The sequence below is a fragment of the Lampris incognitus genome, chromosome 2, assembly GCF_029633865.1.
Source record: "Lampris incognitus isolate fLamInc1 chromosome 2, fLamInc1.hap2, whole genome shotgun sequence".
NCBI lineage: Eukaryota > Metazoa > Chordata > Actinopteri > Lampriformes > Lampridae > Lampris > Lampris incognitus.
In genome coordinates, this window is record NC_079212.1 from 3,240,499 (window position 1) to 3,265,047 (window position 24,549).

General features: G+C 46.0%; 2 protein-coding genes across 3 annotated transcripts in view; both read left to right on the forward strand.

Annotated features, from left to right (window-relative positions):
- Positions 1–2,873, forward strand: part of ccdc120a (coiled-coil domain containing 120a) — a 53,591-nt gene extending 50,718 nt beyond the window's left edge. Inside the window, exon 13 of the mRNA XM_056274773.1 lies at positions 2,121–2,873. The gene's annotated coding sequence lies outside the window, so the exon portion shown is untranslated. The remainder of the gene's footprint in view (positions 1–2,120) is intronic.
- A 1,819-nt stretch (positions 2,874–4,692) lies between these two features.
- Positions 4,693–24,549, forward strand: part of abcd1 (ATP-binding cassette, sub-family D (ALD), member 1) — a 42,974-nt gene continuing 23,117 nt past the window's right edge. For both annotated transcript variants that reach the window (XM_056273147.1, XM_056273148.1), the window contains exons 1-8: positions 4,693–4,907; positions 6,627–6,756; positions 6,844–6,959; positions 8,512–8,669; positions 12,219–12,406; positions 13,961–14,135; positions 18,962–19,152; positions 24,031–24,211. In XM_056273147.1, the coding sequence (XP_056129122.1) occupies positions 6,628–6,756; positions 6,844–6,959; positions 8,512–8,669; positions 12,219–12,406; positions 13,961–14,135; positions 18,962–19,152; positions 24,031–24,211 (1,138 nt within the window). In that variant the 5' untranslated portion in view covers positions 4,693–4,907; position 6,627. The remainder of the gene's footprint in view (positions 4,908–6,626; positions 6,757–6,843; positions 6,960–8,511; positions 8,670–12,218; positions 12,407–13,960; positions 14,136–18,961; positions 19,153–24,030; positions 24,212–24,549) is intronic.

Genomic DNA, 24,549 nt, shown 5'->3' on the forward strand with positions numbered 1-24,549 from the left:
TACCAATTCACTGCCAATAAAAGTGGGAGTGTCTGGGGACACAGAACTGCGCCTCCTGGAAAATCTGAAGAGACCAATCAGACAGCAGCCTCAGGTCACCTGCTCGCCACAAGTTTCAGGGCTTACAGAAGGTATGGTTTGGCCGGCGCCCCTCACCCAGGAAGTATATGTATTCAGACAGGAAGTATATGTATTCAGACAGGAACCAACCAAATACCATTTGAACCAGTATGTAATGCTGCTGACAGGTGCTCACAGACTGACAACACTTTTATTTCATCATTATTTGCATCATACAACTAAATTATATTTAATTGACATGTTTAAGTAGATTTTCCTCTCTTGATATTTGAGGGGGGCAGCGCCCCAGCACCCTGTACTGGCCAGCCGCCACTGCGCAACACTCACCTCACCAACACCTACGTAGGACACACACTGGTCCAGCAACACCAGCAGATTCAGGACTGTAGCTTTAATCTCCAGACAGAGGCAGACACAGTCGAACAAGAATTCTTTGTGCTGCTAACATTTGCTCATCTTCAGTGCTGGGAACAGTTTGAACACATGTGAGAAGCTCAGGTGTCCTGGTTCATTGGCACTTTGGCAGTTTTGGGCACTGTAGTACAAGTTATAAAACCAGCAGTCCCAGTCAACCTGCCATCAACGTGACAGCATCGCTCCATCGCAAGTGGAGACAGGAAGTCATGGTGGAAGAGAGAGCTACTGCTGGACCCGTCTTAGCACAGGGTAGGACCGGTTGCAGCGCGGTGGTGCAGTGGTTAGCGCTGTCGCCTCACAGCAAGAAGGTCCTGGGTTTGAACCCCGGGGTTGTCCAACCTTGGGGGGTCATCCCAGGTCGACCTCTGTGTGGAGTTTGCATGTTCTCCCCGTGTCTGTGGTAGGTTTTCTCCGGGTTTCCCCCACCATCAAAAAGACATGGGTGGTAGGGTTAATACTCCTGTCTGTGCCCCTGATCGAGGCAGGGCAAGAAGAACTGGGGTTGGTCCCCGGGCGCTGCACGGCGGCTGCTCACTGCTGCTAGCTACACAGCTAGGAGGGGTGAAATGCAGAGTGTAATTTCCCCACAGGGATCATTCATGTATATCAAAATCAGCTGCTCCAGTCACAGCAGTTTCAGAAACATGTGACATCCTGAAGTCCCTATTCTTACCAGGTTTGATTAATCTTGTTTGATGCACAAATCGCCATGGAAACAAACACTGGAAGTGATGTTAGGAAAGCATCGCTTAGTCACACGGCGGTGGCCGAGCCGGTCCTGAGACAGTCCTGAATTGACCAGCTCCCTTTGGAGAGTCCCATATGAATCCAGCAAATGTTAACGCATCACTGTGTTTACAACTTGAGAAAATGTCAACTGTTTTGTTCTGTGTGTTAAAGAAACGACGTTCTGTTAGTTTAACGTGGCCGGCGTTACCTGGTGGAACTTGGTATCTCTACACAGTGCCCTGTTCAGAAAGGGACAGAAGGTCTTGGTACTGTTGGATCTCGAGAAAGGCCAGCCTCAGTGGTCTGTCTGCTCCAAATACGTAAAACATTTTCTTCCTGGCTAACAAGCTCTGCTGACATTAGGAGCATCACAGGAACGGGGATGTTAGGTTTTTATAATCCAGGACACTTTTCTAGTGTTTCATTAATGTCCCAAGATGTTTTGTAGAATGTTGTCCACAATCTAAATTCAGGTTTGTCTGCATGGACAATCAGGGCAAATAATTCAAAAGAAATGCCAATGTTTTATATGAACGACACTCTTGATAAGCTGTCAGAATTGTTTGGAGAATCATCACCAGCCTGATGGACGCGTGTGTCCGCCGCTCTGTCCACCAGCCAGCAGGTCCCAGACACAACATGAGAACAGACGTTGTGATAATCAGTAACAGTATTATGATCAGGTAAATGTGAAGCCAAATGATGATGACGGGATTCTCAGGTTAGCGTCTGTCAGACACCAATCCTACACGAACCGAGACCCAGACATAGGGAAGTGTCTGGGCGACGGTCAACTGTCTGAATATGTCGCTGTGTTGTCTTTAAAATCTGCTCTTCTTATCACAGTTTGTTGAAGAAGTTTGTACGTCTATCCCTCAACTTTTTCCATCTAGATCAGTTGATATAACGCTCATCAGGCCAAGCAATGCTAGCTTTTCCAATGCAGACCACAGCCACAGCCGTGTCAGCAGTAAGGCTGATGTCCGCCGCTGTCTGAAGGTCAGAAGGAGTCTGAACACACATGTGGTGGTCAGTGTGAGCAGGAGACCCGGAGAAGCTGTCACCTCCGCCGTGTTCCTGCACTGGCAAGAGGAGGAAGAGTTCATTCTTCCAGGAACAACTAACAAGAACGTTCCCCTCAAGGACACAGGTCCATCCTTTGTGTTCTTTGGTCTGAGAAAGACCTGCTGACACACTATGATTCAACTTGATATGAAGATCAGCGTCTCCAACCTCTGAACTTGTTCCACTAACGGCCAAACAAGACAGCAATAAACCCCCGATACCTTCCAATGTCATTTCACTATTTGGGTGGTTAAGCCTTTAAAAGCCTGATGCACCGACCTACGCAGCAAACAATCAGCCAAGCTACGACGTCAGCGAATGGATGGATGAGTCATGGATGAGTCATGGATGAATCATGGATGAATGAAAAGATGTATGAATGGATGAACTCATGGATGAGTGGATTCTTTGATTGATAGATGACTTGCTTTTGCTTTTTTTGTGTTGTGTTGCAATAAAAACGTGTTGTCACGCTAATGTGTACAATCAGTGTGCATTAAATGTATATGTTTGATGAAAACGCGTTTCTTTAAAGGCGTTAAATCAAAGTTGTGATGCACGTGGGAAAGCGGGTGCCACTTCCCCACACTCAGAAAGATGGTGGAGGCTGGAATAATGGGCGTGTGCCTAACCACAACTGGAAGGCTGGTAAAGTGCTGTTGTTATTTGTCCAACACTGGGTTTTGTATTTTCTATATCTTTTTTTTTCCTAATGAAAATCAAAGTGAACCAATCGTCGAGTTATTTAACTTTGTCGAATCGAGTTAAAACGTGGATTGACCGTGGAGGAGCCTTTATGATCCCATATGTTTACGTATGTTACTTACAATCTTTCATAACTTATGACTCTTTTTTGCCTTCCGGTGAAAATAGAATCATACCATTAAACAAATTAACTTATTGGTCCATTACACCCAACTTCCTGTTTACCTTTTAAGCAGGATGGGACGTCAGTGTTTTCTGTGTGACTATGAACATCAGCGGGTCACCGTCCCGAGTTGATGAGAAGAGTTGACTTTCCACTGTGGTTGGTCTCTGGAATTATCTTTATTTAAAAAGGCTGGATGGGGTCAGCAGATTTCACCAATACCACAGCATGCGCAGGCTCAGTATTTGAAGTTTGAGGTGGAATCTATAAGAAAATCAATAAGGGTATGACTTTTGCTATTTTCAGTTTGCTCGGAACTTGACCAGGTTGAAAGGCCACGTTACAGATGTGGGTTAGTGGTTTTGCAATACCTCCCATTACTTTCTTTGCTACTGTCATATCAACATCACTCCAGTCAGCAGATTTGGTTGTTGTTGTTCTTGCATTTGTTTACAATGTCCACGACTTCCTTCTCTTCTACCACTGTAAGAAACATGGAACTTGGATTTCTGTCCCCATGTTCACTGCCATTCCCCTCCGTGATGTTTCGGTTGTCGCGGCTAAGTGGACAGATGTTATAAACGTTTAACCATCCCCAGTGACCTACACTTGTTGTCTATGAAGGAGCCGCTGTGTAAGATGAGGCCAGTAGGGAGCAGGAGAAGGAAAGATAAGGCCAGTAGGGAGCAGGAGAAGGAAAGATAAGGCCAGTAGGGAGCAGGAGAAGGAAAGATAAGGCCGGTAGGGAGCAGGAGAAGGAAAGATAAGGCCAGTAGGGAGCAAGAGAAGGAAAGATAAGGCCAGTAGGGAGCAAGAGAAGGAAAGATGAGGCCGGTAGGGAGCAAGAGAAGGAAAGATAAGGCCAGTAGGGAGCAGGAGAAGGAAAGATGAGGCCAGTAGGGAGCAGGAGAAGGAAAGATAAGGCCGGTAGGGAGCAAGAGAAGGAAAGATGAGGCCGGTAGGGAGCAAGAGAAGGAAAGATAAGGCCGGTAGGGAGCAAGAGAAGGAAAGATAAGGCCGGTAGGGAGCAAGAGAAGGAAAGATAAGGCCAGTAGGGAGCAGGAGAAGGAAAGATAAGGCCGGTAGGGAGCAAGAGAAGGAAAGATAAGGCCGGTAGGGAGCAAGAGAAGGAAAGATAAGGCCGATAGGGAGCAAGAGAAGGAAAGATAAGGCCGGTAGGGAGCAAGAGAAGGAAAGATAAGGCTGGTAGGGAGCAGGAGAAGGAAAGATGAGGCCGGTAGGGAGCAAGAGAAGGAAAGGTGAGGCCGGTAGGGAGCAAGAGAAGGAAAGATGAGGGCAGTAGGGAGCAAGAGAAGGAAAGATAAGGCCAATAGGGAGCAAGAGAAGGAAAGATAAGGCCGGTAGGGAGCAAGAGAAGGAAAGATAAGGCCGGTAGGGAGCATGAGAAGGAAAGATGAGGGCGGTAGGGAGCAAGAGAAGGAAAGGCTGTATTTTCGAATTGAGACGCGGCCGGTCAGGTGAAGCGCGTCCGCTCTGGACCAACTTTTTTATGATCAAAATACGAACCGGACGCCCGCACGCAGCAGAGACGGGGTTTCATTCAGTCGGATCGAAACCGGACCGGACTTTCTTAACCCGGACTTCCAGAGTCCAGTTTTCCCGGGAAGAACGGGATTTCCGGCAGATTCCAGCGTTTCGCTCAGTGTCGTGGAGAAGATCAAACAACTAAGTTGCCGTTAGCATAGTTAGCTTAGCTCGGCGCAGCTAAGCTAAGCTAAGCTAACGGGTGAGTGATTTAAGCTAGTTGCTTCTTACGCAGGTATTCTCTGAACATTAACGGAAAACAAGGTGGTGGTTATTAACAAAACATCACCTCCTCCATAACTTCACAGACCGGCGGTGTGAGGTGGTGGTGGAGGAGGAGGAGGAGGTGGTGGTGGTGGTGGTTATTTGGCGTTAGCGGGTAAAAGAACGGCGAGTTCCCGGCGTCCACAGCTCCGTAGCTAATTATTAACTTGGTCCCTTCGCATGGCGATGCCTGGCTCGTCCACTGTACCCCCAAAGTTACCCAACTACCCCTAACCTGATAAATAACTACCCCTTAACCTGGGAAATAACTACCCCCCTAACCTGGGAAATAACAATAACTACCCCTAACCTGGGAAATAACTACCCCCCCTAACTGGGGAAATAACTACCCCTTAACCTGGGAAATAACTACCCCTAACCTGGGAAATAACTACCCCCTAACCTGATAAATAACTACCCTAACCTGGGAAATAACCACCCCTAACCTGATAAATAACTACCTCTTAACCTGGGAAATAACTACCCCCCTAACCTGGGAAATAACTTACCCCCTAACCTGGGAAATAACTACCCCCTAACCTGGGAAATAACTACCCCTAACCTGGGAAATAACAATAACTACCCCTAACCTGGGAAATAACTACCCTAACCTGGGAAATAACTACCCCCTAACCTGGGAAATAACTACCCTAACCTGGTAAATAATGACCCCTAACCTGGTAAATAACTACCCTAACCTGGTAAATAACTACCCACAACCTGATAAATAACTACCCTAACCTGGTAAATAACGACCCCTAACCTGGTAAATAACTACCCCTAACCTGGTAAATAACTACCCTAACCTGGTAAATAACGACCCCTAACCTGGTAAATAACTACCCCTAACCTGGGAAATAACTACCCCTAACCTGATAAATAGCTCTTTAACTCGACAGGATGATAAACTACCAGTGTACAGTATTATAGAAGCCTTGTCAGGCAGTCTGACTAGTGTGTGTGTGAGTGTGTGTGTAACAGAGAGAGAGAGTGTGTGTGTGGGTGTGTGTGTGTGTGTAAGTGAGTGTGTGTGTGTGTGTGTGAGTGAGTGAGTGAGTGAGTGTGTGTGTGTGAGTGTGTGTGTGTGTGAGTGAGTGAGTGTGTGTGTGTGTGTGTGTGAGTGAGTGTGTGTGTGTGTGTGTGTGTGTGTGTGTGTGTGTGTGTGTGTGTGTGTGTGTGTGTGTGAGACAGCTGGTGACTTTGGGTCGGGTGTGGATGCCAGGAGAGCGGGGTTTTTTGCCGCTCCTTCAATCTAAATAAGATCAGCTCAATGAAGGCATATAAAAATTAGTTTGCAAAATGTTTATTAGTGCCCTACTTAGCTTGCTGCCACTGCGGCCCGATCCTAGAGAAGCAGCTGATGATGAATGAATGAATGAATGAATGTTTATTTTTACTTGATCTTATCATGGGCTAGACAGGTTAACATTTCACTTCAACAGGATGCTGACCACTTAGAGGCCGTATTATAAACTTTATTAACCCAGGGTGAATTGACGGGCAGTCTTTCAGCACTGTTGGACTATTTTAAGGCTGTCAGGAGGATGTGACCCCAGAGCAGAGCTCCATGTGACTTCTGAGACTAGGAAGTTAGGCTACAACACTCTGGAGGCAAGCCGAAGTGCTCTGTCATTGGTTCTCTTTACCTGTCCATCAGGATGCAGCTGGCCTCTGATAGGCTGATGGGCCAGCTAAGGCGGAGCTCCAAGGCCAGGAGAGCGGTTGCTCTGCTTGTTGCTGCCTATGCGACAAAGAAACTCTCTGTCTATATGTGGGACAGACTGCAGGTACACATGCACACACACACACACACACACACACAGGTACACTACACATGCATGTATGTATATCCTCTGCTTGTGTTTGTTTTTCAGAAGAGGGCAGGAGGAAAGCAGCTCGGTGGGGCTGAGGTGGTTGTGGGTGGGGCCAAAACTTCTTACAGCTCATTGGACAAAGATGGAGGTCAAAAGAAGAGCAGAGGCATGAGCAGGTAGAGGAGAAAGGAGTGTGTGTGCGTGACACCACTAACAACAACAACAATAATAGTAATAATGATAATAATAAATAAGGCGGCATGGTAGCACAGTGGTTAGCACGGTCGCCTCACAGCAATAAGGTCCTGGGTTTGAGCCCTGGGGTTGTCCTACCTTGGGGGTCGTCCCAGGTCGTCCTCTGTGTGGAGTTTGCATGTTCTCCCCGTGTCTGTGTGGGTTTCCTCCGGGTGCTCCGGTTTCCTCCCACAGTCCAAAGACATGTAGGTCAGGTGAGTTGGCCATACTAAATTGTCCCTAGGTGTGAATGTGTGTGTGTGTGTGTGTGTGTGTGTGTGTGTGTGTGTGTGTGTGTGTGTGTGTGTGTGTGCGCGTGCCCTGGCGGCCTGTCCAGGGTGTCTCCCCGCCTGCCGCCCAATGACTGCTGGGATAGGCTCCAGCATCCCCATGACCCTGAGTGCAGGATAAGCGGGTCGGATAATGGATGGATGGACGTTTATATAGCGCTTGTCTAGACACCCAAAGCGCTTCATGTTGAAGGGTAACTTGCTTCAACCACCACCAACATGTAGGACCCACCTGGGTGATGCATGGCAGCCATTTTGCACCAGAATGCTAACAAGTCTATAACTTGGGCCTGGTCCACACCGCATACCTTTACCAGTGCGTGATGGCTACCCTGCGGAACTGCTGCGCCTCACACAGAAAATAGGGTTGATGCTGAAACTCTAGACGATGCGTCACTGCAATGTGGCTTGAGCCACACCATCCATTCCCTAGCCCTGGGTGCCAAAATGAAAAGCAAGAGAGCGTGCTACTCAGGCAGGTGGTGTGGCCACATAAGGTGTCTGCAGAGAATCATGGGGATCATGTGGCGTGACCGTGTCCCTCATGCTGAGATTCTTGCTAGGACAGACTGCAAGAGCATAGACTGAATACCACCACTGAACACCAACTGCGCTGGCTTGGGCATGTCATCAGGATGCCTCAAGAACACCTGCCACGTCAAGTCCTGTATGGACAGCTTCAACTGGGCCACCGGTCTGCAGGTGGTCAGAAGAAGCCATACAAAGACAAACTAAAAACATCCCTGAAGACGTGTTGTATGGACCCCTTGAGACTGGAGCAAGCTGCCATCAGCCTTTCCAACTGGCGGGAGATCTGCCACAGAGGTGTAGAACAGCTGGCAATGGAGAGGAATGTGAAAAAACAACAGAAAAGACTGAGGAGACACACAACCATGCCTGCCCCCACTAACCCAGACTTCATATGTCCAGCTTGTGGATCAAGAATTGGACTCTACAGTCATCAAAGAACACACCGTTAACGAGGAGGGACGTCATCATCGGACTCGATGGACCACCAGCAAGCAAGTGTGTGTGTGTGTGTGTGTGTGTGTGTGTGTGTGTGCGTGCGTGCGTGCGTGCGTGCGTGCGTGCGTGAACACAGGTCTAAGCGATGTAGTTGCATATGTGTGTGTGTGCACTTAAAGTGTTGCATATGTGTGTGTGTGCAGGTCTAAGTGTTGTATTTGTATATGTGTTTGTTTAGGTCTCCAGGGGTGAACAGGGAGTTTGTCCAGAGACTGAGGGGCCTGCTGAAGGTCCTGTTTCCCAGGTTGCTCTGTAAGGAGTTTGGCCTTCTGGGCCTTCACTCACTGGCTCTCATCTCCAGAACCTTCCTCTCCATATACGTTGCAACGCTGGATGGTGAGCAAGTATTTTGTATGTGTGTGTGTGTGTGTGTGTATGTGTGTGCGCGCATGCATGCATGTGGATGTGTTCAATGGTTCCTCCTAAAGTTGCTCCTCCACAATCTGTGTTGTCGTTGTCTGTTTAGCAGTGTGATTATTTTAGCTGCAGGGTCAGGGGTCTTGATTTACGACAGTGGTGAGGGGTGTGGTGTGGTATGAGGGAAGTGTGACAGTGGTGAGGTGTGTGGTTGGAATGACAGATGGGTTCAAGGTGGAGGTGGGATTACATCAAGGATCGGCTCTGAGCCCTTTCTTGTTGCAATGGTGATGGACAGGTTGAGGGATGAGATCAGGCAGGAGTTTCCGTCGACTATGATGTTCCCGGATAACATTGTGATCTGTAGCGAGAGTAGGTTTGCAGGTGGAGCAGAGCCTGGAGAGGTGGAGGTATGCACTGGAGAGAAGAGGAATGAAAGTCAGTCGGAGCAAGACGGAATACCTATGCGTGAATGAGAGGGAGGACAGTGGAATGGTGAGGATGCAAGGAGTGGAGGTGGTGAAGTTGGATGAGTTTAAATACTTGGGGTCAACTGTCCAAAGTAACGGGGAGTGCAGGAGAGAGGTGAAGAAGAGAGTGCAGGCAGGGTGGAGTGGGTGGAGAAGAGTGTCTGGAGTGATTTGTGACAGAAGGGGGCCAGCAAGAGTTAAAGGGAAGGTTTACAAGATGGTTGTGAGACCAGCTATGTTATATGGTGTGGAGACAGTGGCACTGATGAAAAGACAGGAGGAGGAGCTGGAGGTGGCAGAGATGAAGATGATAAGATTTTAATTGGGAGTTATGAAGAAGGACAGGATTAGGAAGGAGTATATTAGAGGGACAGGTCAGGTCGGACGGTTTGGAGACAAAGCATATTCATACTGAAAATCCTGTACACTTGTTAAATTTTTACTTTTGTTAATTTCAAGTAAAAAAAGAAATCCTGGCTTGTAAACACTGTTAGAATTTATATTACAGGGCGTGCGGGTAGCGTGGTGGTCTATTCAGTTGCCTACCAACACGGGAATTGCCTGTTCGAATCCCCGTGTTACCTCCAACTTGGTTGGGTGTCCCTACAGACACAATTGGCCGTGTCTGTGGGTGGGAAGCCGGATGTGGGTATGTGTCCTGGTCACTGCACTAGCGCCTCCTCTGGTCAGTTGGGGCGTCTGTTGGGGGGAGGGGGAACTGGGGGGAATAGTGTGATTCCCCCCACGCGCCACATCTCCCTGGTGAAACTCCTCACTGTCAAGTGAAAACAAGCGGCTGGTGACTCCACATGTATGGGAGGAGACATGTGGTAGTTTGCAACCCTCCCCGGATCAGCAGAGGGGGTGGAGCAGAGACCGGGACGGCTCGGAAGAGTGGGGTAATTGGCTGCATACAATTGGGGAGAAAAAGGGGGAGCATTTTATATTACCGATTGTAGATTATTAGCTTTTTTTGAGGTTAGCCTGATGTCTAAGTAGGTAGATAAGTATTTATTAAGTATTTATGTAGTATTATTATTGTTCAGTAAGTATTTGATTGCCACCGCTGTTGTTGAGCATTTGACAGATAAATTTGAAACTTGAAATATGGCAGCACTGTGCCCACAACGCCGATGATACAGGCGAGCCTGACACTATGACTGAACTTCTAGAGCATCTGTCCGACAGCCGCCCCGTCGCTCTGAGCAGCGCAACACCTGTGTATGAAGTACTCAGTACATACTAGCGTGTTAGTATGTGGTTAGTCTCGCGATACCAGACAATCGGAGATCTCCGCCTACCAGTCGTCGGGGGATTTCTAAATGCAAGATAGTTGCTAGAACGGCGGCGAGAACGGCGGCTAACAAGCCTGCTCCTACTGCTACGCCCCTTACATTTCGTCAAGGACACGCCTTACCGGAAACTATGCTCTGTCCCCACCCTCCTCCGTAGTGACACAAACTGGAGATATAGAATCACTCTGTAACGCGGAGAGAGCTTTTTAAAACATTGAAAATGGATGTCCCGAGTAATGTTAGATCATGTGATTCAGTTTTATCGAACGTGTGCTCAGTCCACAAGATTGGTGCAATTAAGGATTTACAGCGGCTTTGTTTAAAACTTTTAACCCAGGACAAGAAAGATGTGTTTGCTTGTTTACCAGCTGGTTACGGGAAATGCTTGGTCTTTCAAGCCTGGCCAACTGTCTGCGACTTGTTGTCCGCACAGGGGCAGAAACCTATGGTGCTGGTCGTACACCCTCTGCTGTCGATAATGGAGGAGCAGGTGCAGTTTTAGAAAGCAAAAGGCGTCTCTGCCACATACGCGGGACAAAGCGAGAACATCGATGACCAGGTCACCGCCGGTGATTTCGCCCTTGTGTTTGGCACACCAGAAACTTTTGTTGGCCAAGCAAAGTGTAGACGGCTTCTACAAACACCGTTATTTCGGGAGCGGCAGGTTGGAGTGGCTGTTGATGAAGTACACACTGTAGTGCAATGGTGAGTTTGAAACCATAATTAATGTTAGCTCGCCGACTGTATCATTTGTCTAGTTTTCTTCGGTGACTGCGCCTGAGCCATCCTATAACGCAAGTGTTGCTGGTACGACAGTGTTTACAAGCGCACGACTTCTGCATGTCACCGCCCCCGTGTGACAGCCCCGCCCTAAAGACTTTGGATTGGTTCTGCACTGAACTTTTTTTTAAACTCTTAATTGTTTCCACCCAGTTTTAGCAAGGAAAGTTGGGAGAATGTCCTGTGTCTCTAGCTGAGCGAAGCGTTTAGACATTGACTTGTGAGTCTAGTATGTGGTATGTTGTTATGTAGTATGTCAGTATATTAGTATATTTGACTGTAGTGTATTATTTTGATAGCATGTAGTATGCACAGTGTTAAAACGTAATTTCTTGCTGAAGGAGATGTCAGCGATAGACCACCTTGCTCCTTGTTGCTTATACCTGAACTTCTACAGCTGCTCTCTGTTAATTACCCACAATCCCTGGTGGTAGGAGGGAGCCAATAAGATGTTGGCTGTATATGAGGAAGCTTTGTGTTTTGTAGCTGAGAGAAGAGTCATGTAGACTGGGTTCCCCAGGTAGAAACAGTTTGCTTCACTTACCAGGGAGTTTTTCATCTTCTAGCACTTAGACCTGATGTTATGGACTACAATACTGATGTTATGGACTACAATACTGATGTTATTGACTACAATACTGATGTTATTGACTTCAATACTGATGTTATGGACTACAATACTGATGTTATTGACTACAATACTGATGTTATTGACTTCAATACTGATGTTATGGACTACAATACTGATGTTATTGACTACAATACTGATGTTATGGACTACAATACTGATGTTCTTGACTACAATAATACATGAAGAAACAGAACGGAGGTATTACAGGCAGAGAAAAAAGACAAGATAAGAGTGGGACGTCTGTGGAGGTCAGCAATAGAACAATGCACGCTTCCCGTTCTGAGCTCCAGATGGTATGTAAAGGTGTCTTGTGTGTCTGTTGTGTGTTTGTTGTGGGTCCACCGTGTTGCAGGTCTTATAGTAAAGACTATTGTACAGAAGAGGCCCCAGGCCTTTGTGTGGGAGCTCAGTAAGTGGCTGCTCATCGCGCTTCCTGCCACCTTCATCAACAGTGCCATCCGCTTCCTTGAAGGACAACTAGCCCTCGCCTTCAGAACTAGACTGGTCACACACGCCTACAAACTGTACTTCACTAACCAGGTTAGTGTTACACACACACATTCGTCTTCCTATTCTTTTATGAACCTGTAATTGACTACATTCATTCCCTAGCCCTTAACCATCAGGACTGCATGCCTCACCTTAACCCTTACCCTAACCTTAACCTAGTCCCAATTCTAACCCTAACCCTAAAACAAAGTCCTAACCCTTACCCTAACCTTAACCTAATCCCAATTCTAACCCTAAAACCAAGTCCTAACCTTAACCCTTACCCTAAACCTAAAACAAGGTCCTAACCCCAAAATAGAACCTTAAATAAGTGAGGACTGGACAAAATGTCCTCACTTTGCAAAAATCTCCTTACTTTGACACTGAAAAGCTCAAAGAACACACATATACGAACCACACCTCACCACACACACAGACACAAACACACAAATGTCCGCCTACCTGTACTTTACCAACCAGGTTAGCATTGCCCAGAAGGTCAGCAAGTTCTGAGATGCTGGACCATCACATCTGACACCAACAATCATTCCTCAAAGTTGCTGAGAGCAAACATCTTCCCCATTGGGTGGCACGGTGGCCCAGTGGTTAGCGCTGTTTCCTCACAACAAGAAGGTCCTGGTTTCAAACCCCAGGCTGTCCCAAGTCAAGTCAAATCAAGTCAAGTCAATTCAGTTTTATTTGTATAGCCCAATATCACAAATTACAAATGTGCCTCAGTGGGCTTTACAGCAATACAACAGCCTGTCCTTAGACCCTCTCATCGGATAAGGAACATCTCCCTAAAAAACCCCTTTAACAGGGAGAAAAAATAGGAAGAAACCTCAGGGAGAGCAACAGAGGAGGATTTCTCTCCCAAGACGCACAAAGTGCAATGATGTTGTGTTTACACAGTTTACACAATACAACATTGAAAGAGGATAAACAGAATTATAATGGACTTATAAAATTTATGAAGAATATGATGCACAGGATGCCAAGCAGTGGCCAGATGCCACCAGAACAGCCCAGGACCCGAGTCACGTGACCAACATCATCATGTAAAAAGAAAAAATTTACATGGCTTTATAAGATAAATAAAAAGAAAATGTGATGAGGGGACTGCCAAGCAGCGTCCAGGTGGCGAAGGTCCTTTCTGTGTGGAGTTTGTATGTTCTCCCCATGTCTGCGTGGGTTTCCTCCAGGTGCTCCGGTTTCCTCCCACCATCAAAAAGACATGTAGTTCAGGTGAAAATTGCCCCTAGGTGTGAATGTGTGTGTGTGTGTGTGTGTGTGTGTGTGTGTGTGTGTGTGTGTGTGTGTGTGTGTGTGTGTGTCGGCCCTGTGTGGTGGTCTGGCGGCCTTTCCAGGGTGTCTCCGTGCCTGCCGCCCAATGACTGCAGGGATAGGCTCCAGCATCCCCGCGACCCTGAGAGCAGGATAAGCGGTTTGGACAATGGAGGGATGGATGTTTCATCACACATCTAAGTGAGCTCTTCAGTCAGTTGAGACTGAAGAGGTCAGTAAGAGTGTCCAGATGAACTGATTCTACTTTCTGTGATCATCTCAGCTGTGTGTCTCTCTCTGTTCCTCTCTGTCTCTCTGCAGACCTATTATCGGGTCAGTAACATTGATGGTCGTTTGGTGAACCCAGATCAGTCTCTGACGGAGGACGTGATGATGTTCTCTGCTTCCGTTGCCCATCTCTACTCCAATCTAACGAAACCCATCTTGGATGTCATGGTGACATGCTACACCCTTCTACGCACTGCTCACTCCAAAGGTAACCCACCCTGTTACATGATACTAGACTCTGGTACACAATACCACACTTTGTTACACAATACCACACCCTGTTACATCATCCATCCATTATCTAAGCCGCTTATCCCAGTAGGGGTGACGGGGATGCGGGAGCCTATCCCAGCAGTCACTGGGTGGCAGGTGGGGAGACCCTGGTCATACATTTTTATAATTCCATTATAATTTTGTTATCCTCTTTCAATGTTGTATTGTGTAAATTGTGTAAACACAACATCATTGCACGTTGTCTATCTTGGGAGAGAGATTCTCCTCTGTTGCTCTCCCTGAGGTTTCTTCCTACTTTTTCTCCCTGTTAAAGGTTTTTTTAGGGAGTTGTTCCTTATCCAACGAGAGGGTCTAAGGACAGGGTGTTGTGTTGCTGTAAAGCCCCTGAGGCACATTTTTAATTTGTGATATTGGGCTATACAAATAAAATTGACTTGACAGACCGCCAGTCCATCACAGGACCGACGCGCACACACACATTCACACCTAGCGACAGTTTAGTACGGCCGATGCACCTGACCTACATGTCTTTGGACTGTGGAAACCGGAGCACCCGGAGGAAACCCACACAGACACTGGGAGAACATACAAACTCCACACAGAGGACGACCTAGGACGACCCCCAAGGATGGACAACCCCGGGGCTCATACTCAAGACGGTCTTGCTGTGAGGGGACCACGCTAACCACTGTGCCACGATGCTGCCCTGTTACATCATGTTACAAAATACTACACCACGTTAAACAATACTACATGTTGTTAAATGATACTATACCCTGGTACACAATACTACACTTTGTTACCCATTATTACACCCTGGTACACCATGTTATGTAGTATTACCCCATGTTTTGCAATTTACACCCTGTTACACAATACTACACGCTGTTACATCATCCATCCATTATCCAAGCCGCTTATCCCAATCGGGGTCGTAAGGATGCTGGACCCTATCCCAGCAGTCATTGGGCGACAGGCAGGGGAGACACCCTGGACAGGCCGCCAGTCCATCACAAGACCGACACACACACATATTCACACCTACGGACAATTTAGTACGGCCGATTCACCTGACCTACATGTCTTTGGACTGTGGGAGGAAACCAGAGCACCCGGAGGAAACCCATGCAGACACGGGGAGAACATGCAAACTCCACACAGAGGACACCCCGGGATGACCCCCAAGGTTGGAAAACCCTTGGACTCGAACCCAGGACCTTTTTGCTGTGAGGCGACCGCGCTAACCACTGTGCCACCATGCCGCCCTGTTACATCATGTTACACAATACTACACCATGTTAAACAACACTACATCCTGTTACAGATACTACACCCTGTTACGCTCTTCAAAATTATACTATATCACTACACCAGGGGTCGGGAACCTTTTTGACTGGGAGAGCCATAAAAGCCAAATATTTCTAAATATATTTCATTGAGAGCCATATAGTATTTTTAACGTATAATAAATTAAATGTCTTACTTTTAATGCGACTTCTGGTGCTGCATGGTTTTGCTGATGGCCTTGTAGTCTGGTTCATACGTGGTGAGGTTGAGCTTCATGCAGGCGTTGAGGCTTCCATCAGTTAAACGTGAGCGTAGGTTGGTCTTAATGTTCCTCATATGCGAGAAAGACTGTTCACATGCATATGTAGAGCCAAACATGGTCAATACAGCAACACTCACACGCTGCATTGTGTGGTATGTCACAGGAAGCTTGTTCCAAGTTTTAAGAATCAGCTGGTCTTCAGGTTGAAGATTTTTAATTTCTGTCCACTTGTGTTCCCTCGCCAGCTCTGCTCGCTGTTGCGCAAGACTTTCCAACTCTCCATTAAGTGACTTGAACTTACTCATCCACATGTCTGATGCCTTCAGGTCAGCAACTTCCAGCTCAAAGTCTCCGATAGAGACCCCGGGGATGCATGTCAGTTCGATTTTGTCCACTGCACACTCATGTGGATGAGTGATGAACTTGAAAAGACCAGTGCGCGCACGAAATTCTCCAAAACGTGCTTTGAATGACTGCAGGAGATTGAACGTAAAGCCAGCTAGCTGCTGGAGATCCAGATGTTGAGTGGAGTCACTTGCTAAGCATGCATCTCTAAATTGTTGCAGTCTTTCAAAGTGCAGAAGACGACCTGTTTCAATGTCCCTGAGAAAGACTTCCAGCTTGCTTTCAAATGCAAACACTGCTTGTTGAAGGGATGAGATTGTATTTCCAATACCTTGCATTTTCACATTGAGCTGGTTCAGATGGCCAGTTATGTCCACGAGATAGTGAAACTGCAGGAGCCAGTCAGTGTTGTCTAGCTTAGGATGCTTGACGCCTTTCATTTCAAGAAAAGTCCGGATTTCACTCAGGCAAGCTGCAAAACGGCTGAGCACCTTCCCCCTTGACAACCAACACACGTTGCTGTGTAAAAGCAGACCGGGATAATGATTCCCAACTTCTTCTAACAGAGCTTTAAACTGGCGATCATTTAAAGCTCGGGCAACAATAAAGTTGACCACTTGAATGACCAGAGACATCACCTCGCCAAGCTCCTGGCCACACGTCTGAGCGCAAAGCGCCTCCTGGTGCAGGATGCAATGAAAACTTAGGATGGCTCTCTTTTCATGTTCACGGAGAAGCGCTACAAATCCTTTGTTCTTCCCCAACATACAGGGTGCACCTTCAGTACAGACAGAAATAAGTTTATCCATCGGTAGTTTTTTTTCTTTAGCAAACTCCATGAAAGACATGAATAAATCCTCTCCTCTTGTTGTCCCTTTCATTGGCAAAACAGCCAAGCTTTCCTCACGCAGTGTGTCACCTGCAGCATACCTGGCAATGATACTGCACTGAGATAGATGGCTAACGTCTGTTGACTCATCTAACGCGAGAGAAAAGTATGTCCCGGCGTTTATGTCCTTAATTTGTGTTTCCTCGACTTGATTTGCCATCATGATGCTACGATCGTGCACAGTTCTTGCTGACAGGGGCATGTCTTTTATTCGTTTGATTATCTTGTCTTTATTTGGGAAGTCATCAAACAGTTCATTGGCCACATCAAGCATGAATGTTTTGGCATACTCGCCATCTGTGAATGACTTTCCATTCCTTACTATTGCCAAAGCCCCCGCAAAGCTAGCGGAATTCCCGTCACCTTGCTTGGTCCACACACGTAGTTGCTGCTGACTCGTCTGCACTCTCCGCTGTAGCTCCTCGCGTGCCCTTTTCCTGCTGTCCCCCGCTGGATATTTCGATGCAAATGAAGCATGGTGCGTATCGAAGTGCCGCTTTATATTTGACCGTTTCATCGATGCAATTTTATCATTGCATATTAGACATACCGCAGATCCTGCTCTCTCCACAAATGCAAATTCCTCTGTCCACGCAGCCTGGAATGCACGGTAATCATCGTCTTTTTTTCTTTTCGCCATCTTTTCCGTTACAAGGGTTGAAGCGGATAAACTAGTTGGCTATCTGATAAAATTGATTTCTTCACCTTTACAATGACCCGGACATGCTCGCGAGCCATTGGTTCCCGACCCGACCCACGGGTGACCCGTGACCCGTGAAATTTATCTTCAAAACTAATTTCTGTTTACTTTAAAATGACACAGTATTATTAAGAAATATCACAAGTATTTTAAAATCAGTTCCAAACTGATTTTTTTGAAAAAAAAATAATTTTCAACTCAAAATTGTCTGGGAGCCATATGCCGTCACCGGAAGAGCCATATATGGCTCGCGAGCCATAGGTTCCCGACCGCTGCACTACACAATACTAATCCGTTACACAATAATATTACTTGTTAGTCCCTGTTACACCCTGTTACTCAATAATATAACCTGTTACACAATGCTACACTCTGTCGCACCTTGGTAAACAGTGCTACACCCTGCTGCATTCTGCTACACCATGCTGTGTACCACTCACTTAACACAGGTTGTACACTTAGCGTGTGTGCGTGTGTGTGTGCATGCATGTGTGTTGGGTTGGGTCAGACTAGTAGAATATTCATTCATTCATCTTCAGCCGCTTCTCTGGGGTCGGGTCGGGATGGCAGCAAGCTAAGTAGGGCACTCCAGACGTCCCTCTCCCCAGCAATGCCCTCCAGCTCCTCCTGGGGGATCCCAAGACGTTCCCTGGCCAGATTGGACATGTAGTCCCTCCAGCAAGTTCTGGATCTACCCCGGGGTCTTCTCCCAGTTGGACGTGCCCGGAAAACCTCCAAAGGAAGGCGCCCAGGAGGCATCCTGTTCAGATGCCCGAACCACCTCAACCAGCTCATTTTAATGCGAAGGAGCAGCGGCTGTACTCCCAGCTCCTTCCGAATGTCCGAGCTCCTCACCCTATCTCTAAGGCTGTGCCCAGACACCCTACGAAGGAAACTCATTTCAGCCACTTGTATCCACGAGCTCACCCTTTCTGTCACTACCCAAAGCTCATGACCATAGGTGAGGGTTGGAACGAAGACTGACTGGTAAATTGAGAGCTTCGCCTTCTGGCTCAGCTCCCTCTTCACCACAACGGTCCGGTACAACATCCGCATTACTGCTAATGCTGCAGCAATCCGCCTGTCAATCTTCCGCTCCATCCTACCCTAACTCGTGAACAAGACCCCAAGATACTTGAACTCATTCACTTGAGACAACAACTCATCCCCAGTAGAATGTTAGTATATTACTATTACAATAATAGTAGAATATTTAAAGTTTTATTGCAGTGTTGAACCAGGAAGTGAAGCAAGGTTATTGCACTGAGTGCCATCCTCTCATAAGTGTTGTTTGTTTATTCGTTCATTTTTTTTCAGGCGCTAACACCACCTGGCCATCAGTCATCGCCGGCCTAGTGGTAGCACTCACAGCCAAGGTTCTGCGCTCCTGCTCTCCTCGCTTTGGGAAGCTGGTGGCTGAGGAGGCCCGCAGGAAAGGAGACCTGCGCTACATTCACTCGAGAATCATCTCCAACTCTGAGGAGATTGCCTTCTATGCTGGACACAAGGTATTTACTCCTGGACACAAGGTACTACTCCTACTAATACTAACTATTAGCTTGGGAACCAGATGAATTCGCAAACGCTAATTAGTCCATGGAAGCACACCAAAATGCCTCTGGATGCAGGTGGATAGACCTACAACCAACCAGAGCAACAAAACGTGTGACATAGCGCTTAAACTTTTACCAAATCCTGTCACAAGTGTCATGGGTGTGTGATCTGGGTCATTGGGGCTCTCCGATCCACTGATTGGGGTTTCGGTGCCTGAGTGACTCTGATTGCCCGGCTTTACTCACCTGTTCCCTTCTCTGATTGACTGTGCGGTTCCTGTGCACCTGCGCCCAATCTCCCTGATTCGCCCCCGCAGGTATATATGCCCCTTGGTTGCTGGGGCTCTTTGTCGGTTCATCTCACACACTCCCAGAGACACTCCCAGAGACACTCCCAGAGACTCTCCCAGAGACTCTTGGTCGCCAGATCACCATGTCATTTTGTGAGCTTTCCCGCTGTCTGTACCTGCCATCTGTTCCTGCTGTTTGTAGGGTTTGTGTTATTAAAGCTTTGTTCAAGCCCATCCTGTCCTTGCTGTCTGTATTTGGGTCCTCCCCTGCTGTCACCTTGACAGGAAGTACGGCAAACACATCTTTCTTATCAACAAAAGCTTTAAGTGCAGATGTTTGCTATTCTTTTAGAGCTATACTGTTTAGTTTGGTTAATACTGTCGTGACAGCCAATTCAACAGATCCTTCTACATCAGCGGCAGCCAACGGCGCTCCTCTGTACGTCAGCATTATATTTTTTTTTTCCCACCCACATTCAGGGAGACTCCCCCCTACTCTGCCTCTGATTGGCTAACCCTATCCCTAACTCCACCTTCACGCTAAACTTAACCAATGGATGCAACATTTACTAGCCAATCAGAGGCAGAGGTCCTGGAATGCGAGCGGGTAAAAAAATCAGGCTGTACATAATCGTATCAAACCCGCCCCCATATTAGATAAACGGTTGTGATTGGCTCGACCCAGGCCAGGTCCGCTGGAAATCTGTCTCAACGGGAGGGTGGCCAGACGTATATGCCAGAGCAAATGTAAAATATGAGCTCGTAGATTCATCTGGTTCCCACGCTAACTGAAGGTATGTTCACACCCAGCATAACAACACATTTTGAGGCAATGTGAATGAAAGTGGAGTCAATGGAAAGATGCAATGTGGCACCACAATTTGCTGCTTCACTCCAGGCTATGTGAAATGGTTGAAAATTTCACTTGTAGTAAGGAGGTGATAACCAATCAGCTTAAGCATTAGAAAGCCACTCTCAATCTTAAGTGGCTATTTGAGCAAAAAGTATAGCTACTGCCCCAGCTTCTAGTTGAGATTTTGTTTTAACACACCTTGAGTCATAGCATCTGAGTTCATGCAGCACCACATTGTTGTCATTGTAGAAAAATGTAGAACTCAAAATTTGATTTGGTTGTAGTCCAGTCCACTAAGAAATGTAGTGTATTTTTGCGATAATGTTGAATGAGAAAGTAAATAACAACGTTCTAAGGCTCAAATAAGAACACAAAAGGATCCATCATGAGATGGTCTAGTGAATGATCAAAGAAATGTAGTCAAAAGATGCTCAAATAATTATGCTCAAGAAATGATCAAGAATGGAAATCAAGAGATGGCTAAAGATAATATGGTATATAATAACATGTGCTTTATTAATCTATTACCACTACTACTATTTTTGGCTGCTCCCGTTAGGGGTCGCCACAACGGATCATCAGTTTCCATCTATTCCTGTCCTCTGCATCTTCCTCTGTCACACCAGCCACATGCATCACCTCCCTCACCACATCCATAAACCTCCTCTTTGGCCTTCCTCTTCTCCTCTTCCCTGGCAGCTCCATATTCAGCATCCTTCTCCCAATATACCCAGCATCTCTCCTCCACACATGTCCAAACCATCTCAATCTTGCCTCTCTTGCTTTGTCTCCAAACCGTCCAACCTGACCTGTCCCTCTAATATACTCGTTCCTAATCCTGTCCTTCTTCATCACTCCCAATGAAAATCTTATCATCTTCACCTCTGCCACCTCCCGCTCCACCTCCTGTCTTTTCGTCAGTGCCACTGTCTCCAGACCATATAACATAGCTGGTTTCCAAACCATCTTGTAAACCTTCCCTTTATCTCTTGCTGGTACCCTTCTGTTTTAAATCACTCCTGACACTCTTCTCCACCCTGCCTGTGCTCTCTTCACCTCTCTTCTGCACTCCCCGTTACTTTGGACATTCAACCCAAGTATTTAAACTCTTAGGCTTCATCACCTCTACTCCTTGCATCCTCACCATTCTGCTGTCCTCCCTCTCATTCATGCATATGTATTCTGTCTTGCTCCTACTGACTTTCATTCCTCTTCTCTCCAGTGCACACCTCCACCTCTCCAGGCTCTCCTCAACCTGCACCCTACTCTCGCTACAGATCACAATGTCATCCACAAACATCATAGTCCACAGAGACTCCTGCCTGATCTCGTCCGTCAACCTGTCCATCACCATTGCAAACAAGAAAGGGCTCAGAGCCGATACTTGATGTAATCCCACCGCCACCTTGAACCCGTCTGTCATTCCTACGGCACACCTCACCACTGTCACACTTCCCTCATACATATCCTGCACCACTCCTACATACTTCTCTGCAACTCCCGACTTCCTCATACAATATCACACCTCCTCTCTCAGCACCCTGTCATATGCTTTCTCTAAATCCACAAAGACACAATGTAACTCCTTCTGACCTTCGCTATACTTCTCCATCAACATTCTCAAAGCAAACATGACATCTGTGGTGCTCTTTCGTGGCATGAAACCATACTGCTGCTCACTAATCATCACCTCTCCTCTTAAGCTAGCTTCTACTACGCTTTCCCATATCTTCATGCTGTGACTGATCAACTTTATACCTCTGTAGTTGCTACAGCTCTGCACATCGCCCTTGTTCTTGAAAATCAGTACCAGTATGCTTCTTCTCCACTCCTCAGGCATCCTCTCACTTTCCAAGATTGTGTTAAACAATCTAGTGAAAAGCTCCACTGTGATCTCCCCTAAAAATCTCCATGCCTCCACAGGTATGTCAACTGGACCTCCTTCTCTATACTTCATCAACATTCTCAAAGCGTCTGTAGTGCTCTTTCGTGGCATGAAACCATACTGCTGCTCACTAATCATCTCCTCTCCTCTTAACCTAGCTTCCACTACTCTTTCCCATATCTTCATGCTGTATTTAGTAGAGCACAGATACTCTTTTTTGCAAGCTTTGTGATTCTCTGGCTGAGCTTGGCACATGTGGTGCACTCAGTGGAGGGAGAAGAGAGGGGAGGCATTTTTCCCAAAGCAAAACAAAGCCTCCAGCTGTCCAACTTCTGAGAGCATAAACCTGTTTTATGCTCTTTTCAACCTTCACTGAATAGAATCACTGATTACTGTCATTTCAGGTCTCTCCTATGTAGTCGCCACTTTCTTCAGCTTGTTTCTATCAAATCTTCATGTTGTTTCCTGACATTCAATTGACATGATTCATTATTTCATTTGTCAATGGGTCGTCACCCCTAAGTGAATGCCACCACCTTCAGAAGTCTTTTGAAGGCTCAGTCTTGTTAATATATTCCAGTAAATGGAATATATCAAATGTCGACTGATGCACATTAATTCCTCACATTCCATGTCCAGAAGTAAAATCAATCTCCACAAAGAAAAGCCAGTCTAGTTCCCCAGGGCAGTGGGACTTGTTGTGTTTCAACCTCAGAGCCATGGGCAGTGTCTTGTCTTTAAAGAGATGAAATCTGAAAACTCCTTGAAAATTGTGGTCACTTTTGCAAATAGTCTAGTTGTTAGAGTTGAGTACTGCTTGTGGAGAGGTAGCAAATTTAACCAAATAGTAGGAAAACAGAGCAAAGTGGAGAGCAAGAGCAAAAGCATCTGCAGTGTAGTGTGGGCGGGAACAAGCACATATGACAAGTGACAAGTGTGTGTGTGTGTGTATTTTTAGCAAAATAAGTGTAAGGTCAGGGTTTGATATGTGGTGGTTGGATCTCAGTCTTAATGAAAAGAAACAGCTGGATGAAGACAAATAAGTTTTTTAAGCAGCACTTAGTGTTCTCCACACTTACTCAGCCTCAAAACAACAACACTTACATGTCTCTAACTAGCATGTGGCTGAACTAGCCAATCAGAGGCTAGAAGGACAGACTGAGGTACTAAATGTGAGAGGTATATTCTGGAGATTATTGTAACTGTTTTAATTCAATTCAATTCAATTCAATTCAAAAAATTGAATTGTAAAGAGGCTAATGTAGCTAAAGAGGCTAATGTATCTAAACATGTAAATATGTAAATAATAACTAAACATATGTAAGTAGTTAACTGTGTAAACATTGTAACTATATTTTTAGCAAATTAACTCAAATATATGAATTAACTTATATACCTTACATAAGGAAAATTTAAGGATTATATGTGATATGGAAACTGTCAAATATATATATATATATATATATATATATATATATATATAACTTTGTTAAAAGAAACACTCAACGATAGGGAAAGTGCTCAACAAATAATATCAACTGTCAATATTGACAGCTGATGATTGCTTATGGTGTGAAACAGGCTTGTACTGTCTCATAAAGAATTTATTTGACTCACTGGATTATATATAAATATATTGCACAGAAATATATATTACTATTTACTATTAATATTTGCACTACTTGTAGTACTATTACTCTTACAACTACTGCTGCTATCACACATGATAAAGCTGATATGACATGTGCAGTATAACATGACACTGGTAGAAACGTGTGGTTCTTCTGGCTGGTTTGGGTTTCCAGGTGGAGATGTCCCAGCTGCAGAAGAGCTATGCAGCTCTGTCCTCCCACATAAACCACATCCTTTTTAAGCGTCTTTGGTACATCATGCTGGAGCAGTTTCTCATGAAGTACGTGTGGAGCGCCTCTGGACTCATCATGGTGGCTGTTCCCATCATCACAGCCACAGGATACTCCAAACATGGTAACACACGCTCAGGGCTCTCCAAATGGTTCAACAAGACACACAGGATGTTGAAAACATGGAATTTGCTGGTTTCAGTGTAAATGATAACAACCTTATTATTAAAGATAATAAAATATTGGCTTTCATGTGGACTGATGTCTAGATTTTGCAACTGGCCATACTAACACAGGTTAACTGATCAAATGACTAATAGATATGTGGACAAATTAATTCATGATTATTGATTGCAGATATGGAAGACCAATGGAAAAATTATCAAGTAGCTATCCGACGTGGTAGAGTATGAGGAAAACATCATTCATTCATTCATTTTCCAAGCTGCTTATCCTAGTTAG